At 35.8% G+C, this 4,999-nt stretch overlaps 1 protein-coding gene across 1 annotated transcript; it reads right to left on the bottom strand.

Annotated features, from left to right (window-relative positions):
• Nucleotides 1-1,459: 1,459 nt before the first annotated feature.
• LOC108845436 (EPIDERMAL PATTERNING FACTOR-like protein 6) lies at nucleotides 1,460-3,574 on the bottom strand. Its single transcript, XM_057005331.1, has 3 exons — nucleotides 3,002-3,574; nucleotides 2,733-2,767; nucleotides 1,460-1,828 (listed from the first exon to the last, which is right to left on the bottom strand). Exons 1-3 carry the CDS (start codon nucleotides 3,126-3,128, stop codon nucleotides 1,583-1,585), a joined length of 408 nt encoding a protein of 135 aa, XP_056861311.1. The 5' UTR covers nucleotides 3,129-3,574; the 3' UTR covers nucleotides 1,460-1,582.
• Nucleotides 3,575-4,999: the final 1,425 nt, after the last annotated feature.

Raw genomic sequence — 4,999 nt, 5'->3', positions numbered from 1 at the left:
GAGACTTACTAGTAAGCAACCTTGGATGGATGGTGGGTACAGGAACTGCCATTAATGTATGGACAGAACCTTGGTTATCATCTGTAGAACCCCTCAGACCCATTGGACCTGCGCTGGAAGGCCTAAAAGACCTGAATGTAGTGGACCTGATGATGCCCAACTTTACAGAGTGGGATGTTCAGAAAATTGAGCAAGCTCTCCCGTTCCATAAACAGGCCATACTTCAGATCAAAGCATCTGTTTGCCAAGCACCCGACAAATTGATGTGGCTGAAAACAGGCTCTGGAGAGTACTCAACTAAGTCAGGATATAGAGCACAATCAGAGAGCCTGCTAGCAGCGGAGACAAACGACCCTGCACCCACAAAGGACTGGTTAGCCAATGTTTGGGAGCTAAAAACTGCAGAGAAAATAAAAATGTTTATGTGGAGCTCCATCCATGATGCATTGCCAGTAGGTGAGCAATTTGCGAGAAGAAACATACCTATCCCAAGCAGATGCCCTCGATGCAGTGAATCTGATCGGTAAGCCATATGTTGTTCTGCTGTGAATTTGCTAAGAAAGTTTGGAACTTGGCCCCTCTCGCCTCTTGCGTTGACCTGACCCAGTTGGGAACCACCATAGAGAGACTTGACATACTCCGACGAATACCCTCTCTCCCACCAACTGGTGTAGGACCTGGAACTCTCTCAGCATCGATTTGCTGGAACCTATGGGTGTCGAGAAACCACCTTGTATTCCAAAAAAGGGACTTCACACCAGAAGAGACCTTGTTGAAGGCAATCTGTGAAGCACGAGAATGGAGCCTAGCACACGATCTAGCTCCCAAACCAAGCCAACCAAGAACCCGTATCATACAGGATCCTAACCGAGACCACCACCACCCACGCATGTTTACTGATGCCGCTTGGAATCAATCGACGATGTGTGCAGGTCTGGCTTGGATCATAGATGATGCTGGAACAACAACACCTCACTCAGCGACCTCAAGATTTGTAGCTTCGCCCCTGATTGCGGAAACTTTTTCGATGAGAAACGCCATGATCTCTGTCCTCCACAACGGACTAGTCTCTCTTACGATCTTCTCTGATTCTCAAATCCTCATTGATTTGGTGAATTCGAAAAGGCGAAATTTGGAGATATTAACTCTGCTCAACAACATCCACCTACTATCTCTCAAGTTTAATTTAATCTGTTTTATTTTTATCCCTAGGTTGGATAACTGTGAGGCAGATGTTGTGGCCAAACATGCTTTATTATCCTTGTAACCAACCACCTTTGAAGTTTAATTAATTAAGGAAGTATGTTTCACAAAAAAAAAGAAAAGATAATGAGATATATATATATATATATATATATATATATATATATATATATATGCTACCAAAACATCGTAGATACGAACCTATATACGAGCATCATCAACATCAATCAATCACTAAAGCTTCACGTTGGGGTTTGTCCTAGAAGCATGTTTAATATATAATAAATATCTGAGTAGAGACATTACATATGATCATGAACCTGCATATAAATCATATACATAACGTATATATGTGAGTATATATATCGTATAAAAAAGATCATGGCATGTACAACTTGTTGCCGCACTTGCATCTCCAAGCTTCAGGGTAGTATTCAGCGGTGACAGGAGTGTCCGAAGGCACCGGGACATGCACAGGCTTGCAGGGCGTGCATCTTCCACACTTGGAGGTGCACCGTGGCGGAGATGACCCCAATCCCCTTAAAATCCTCCGTAACTCTGCCTCTTTGCTCCTATCACCGATCCTTCTCATCTTCTTTATCACAAGTGTACTCTTATCTTCCTCCTGAATAATACAGTTACCATTAAGAATAGATTGTGTTGTATTTGTTTTTCCAGTCAACCAAACTATTACGATGAAAAAATATATTTTTAAAAAGTGGTAAATTTCAGTTGCTATCATTATTACAAGACAGCGAGTGAACTGTGTTACTCAAGTACGCATTTTAGCAAAAATGTACACGATTGAGCTTAAATGCGCGTGTGCTTTGCTTAAATACGCGTGTGCTAAGAAAAAGATCTGAAGATAGGGCTGGGGGTGTGAGACAAGAACCGTGACTACCGCTCCGAAAATAACGCTACGCACATTACCAAAAAAGGGTAGAGAGATTGAGAGAGGCTTGTCAAACGTTAACGTGCGCCGTTGGGGGTGGGGGTGGGGGTGGGGGGGGGGCTAGTGAACTGATAATATTACCATTTACCAGTCGGTGGAGATTGAAATGCAGACAAAAGCAAGGCAGGGACCCATAGGTGGTGAACGGACCAAAGTCGATTACTGTACTTGTCCTCGTGTGCTGAAGAGAATCGAACGGCTGAGATCCGTTTCAGGAGTACATGGCATCTCTGTTGCTCAGTCCGTCTCAACATGCAGTCACAGTCGCTGACTGTTCATGCGTATTTAGCCACACCCCCTTTTGTTTGAAGTCTTTTTAGAAATCCCAAACATTATAAGCTTGTTTAAAGTGTCTTATATGATGAATCAACGTCAATCTTATCCGTCAAAGATACTTGAATCAGGAGAATAGATATTGCTAAGCTTTTTGGACTTTATTATGTGGTTGGTTATGCTTATTAGATATATGAAACACAGTATTTGACCATTTTAGTTAATTATTGACTCATCATTAAAAATAATTTTTTTAATGTTGGATGACTGCAAGGAAGTAAAAGGATAGAAAAAGCTTACGAACCTGTGCATGCCCTAGTTTCCCAGAATTCGTAACATCTGCATTTTAGAACAAACATAACAGATCAAAAAAACAAAAAAGAGCAAACATAACACATAAAATGTACGGTAATGATTCAATGTTACGTAGAAACCAAATAATTTTTTTTTGTCAGCCGAAACCAAATATGTACAAACCAAATATTAGAAGATATTTATGTTTGAGTAATTTGATAATTCAAGACATATAAATAAATATATTTAATGTTAAACGGAAAAATTAAGAGGGCTTACATGGAGAAGAAAGTGACGAAGGGGCTATGAAAGTGGTCAACACACAGAGGATAATGCAGAGTAGGAATATATAAAAGAGACTGAATTTGGCTCTCGACTTTTCTGATGATGGTCTCTGGAATCCCATGATTACTAAACTTTCTGAACAACCAACTTAAGGAGAAACAGAGATCAGTTACGACTCCTCCAGTATAGTCTCATGCGAAAAAAACTTGATGGGTTTATAAAAATCAGTGATGAAAATGAAAATCAATATAAGATTTATCAGAAGGATTTATTACTGTGTTTTGGTTTCCTATGATTTGAGTTATCTCAAAAAAAGGAGAGGGAGTAGTGGGCGTGTTTGAGAAAGGGAAATTAAAAGGAAAATGAGTCTTTTTTATGAGTCTATTATGAGCGAACAAGGAGGGTTTACTGCAAAACGTGCAATTGAATTTCGGAGTGTGGAGATAAAAGGAGAGGAAGAGTGTTGGAAGAGGTAAGTAATTAAGGAAGGTACCTAAGCATGCTAAGTCTGGGAGTTAGATTCTCCTGCACTCTATTCTTCTGCCATTGTACCCTTCCTTTTTCCAGAATTTGCTTTTGGCAATCTTCCAAGCTATTTGTTTAACTATGTACTAGTTGTTTTTCTGTATTAAGGGCAAAAATAAAAATTTAAACCTAAGTTATATTTAAAAATAAAAATCTGTTAATATTTTAGATTTACGATTTATGTAGCAATATTTTGATAAATAAGTAACTTTTATTTTGATTTTTTTTTATGGATATGTATATATTTAAGGCTATAGTTTTGATCTACTTTTTTTGGTTAAAATACATTAAATTAATCTTTATAAAATTAAAAAGAATTTTCTCTGAAATAATTTTTTTAATTATCAAAAAGTAAAACTAAATAGTATTTCAAAAAAACATTCACTTAGAATTTTAGAAGTGAAAATTGCATAATGTTTTGAAGAAATTTTTAGTGATAAGAATTGTATAATTATCAAAAAATAGAATTAATTAATATTTTCAATTAAAAAATTATATATTTATAATTTATAATTTTAATATTATATTTTTAACATATTTATTTTAACCATGATGTATTAGTTATTACTATGTTCTAAAAATTTCAACAAAAATATAAATCAACCATAAATATAAATGTTTAGTCAGAATTAACTTACAGTCATGTCATTATTTTTTGCTCGGACATGTCATTTTTTTCTAATGAAATAAATGTATTGATGAAACATAAGTAATATTTCATAAAATCACTTCCCAACTGATGGCTATGGGATATACATGTATTTTTTTGTTTCTTAAGTTTTTTATAATATGGCATATATTTATAGACATTTGTGGTACATGTGTGTCACATCACATGTTATATAATAGGGAAAATTCCTTAAAAATACACGGACTAAATTTCTTTTGCTGAAAAAATACACAAACTTTTTTGGCTTCCCAAAAAATACACAAACTATTTTGATTGTCCATAAAATACACGAACTTTTGAATTTTGAAGGTTTCACACCTCGATTTTAACGGTGTAAACAGTGACTAATAGAATAGTAAGACGCCGTTAACTCTGATTAAAAAGTTCATGTATTTTATGGACAACCAAAATTAGTTCGTGTATTTTTTGGGAAGCCTAAAAAGTTCGTGTATTTTTTTAGCAAAGTTAATTTAGTATATATATTTTTAAGGAATTTTCAAATGGAGTTTGGATATTTCATATACTATTCAGAGGCTAAATATCTGGACCCAATACAATACATATCCAAAATTTTATATTTGAAAACTTTCGGTTTGGTTTTGGACCGAATATTTTCGGATCAGTTTCGATCCAAGTTTTTGAATCTGGCTAAAATATCTAGACCTAATCTTGACATTTTAGCCGGATTCAAAAACTTGGATTGGAACTGACCCGAAAATATTCGGTCCAAAACCAAACCGAAAGTGTACAAGTATTTGTTGGGTCCAAAACTCTTCCACTTGAAAGAATTGAAACCA

Source organism: Raphanus sativus, chromosome 3 (genome assembly GCF_000801105.2).
Source record: "Raphanus sativus cultivar WK10039 chromosome 3, ASM80110v3, whole genome shotgun sequence".
Classification (NCBI taxonomy): Eukaryota; Viridiplantae; Streptophyta; class Magnoliopsida; order Brassicales; family Brassicaceae; genus Raphanus; species Raphanus sativus.
This window is presented reverse-complemented; position numbering and strand designations above follow the sequence as displayed.

What these genes read in the sequence shown, in the direction of transcription:
- LOC108845436 (XM_057005331.1), bottom strand. Translation starts at nt 3,128, where the DNA reads ATGGGATTCCAGAGACCATCATCAGAAAAGTCGAGAGCCAAATTCAGT. An exon ending in TTCGTCACTTTCTTCTCCAT is followed by an intron (nt 2,768 to 3,001) that starts GTAAGCCCTCTT and finishes TCTAAAATGCAG; the next exon opens with ATGTTACGAATTCTGGGAAA. An exon ending in GGAAACTAGGGCATGCACAG is followed by an intron (nt 1,829 to 2,732) that starts GTTCGTAAGCTT and finishes TGTATTATTCAG; the next exon opens with GAGGAAGATAAGAGTACACT.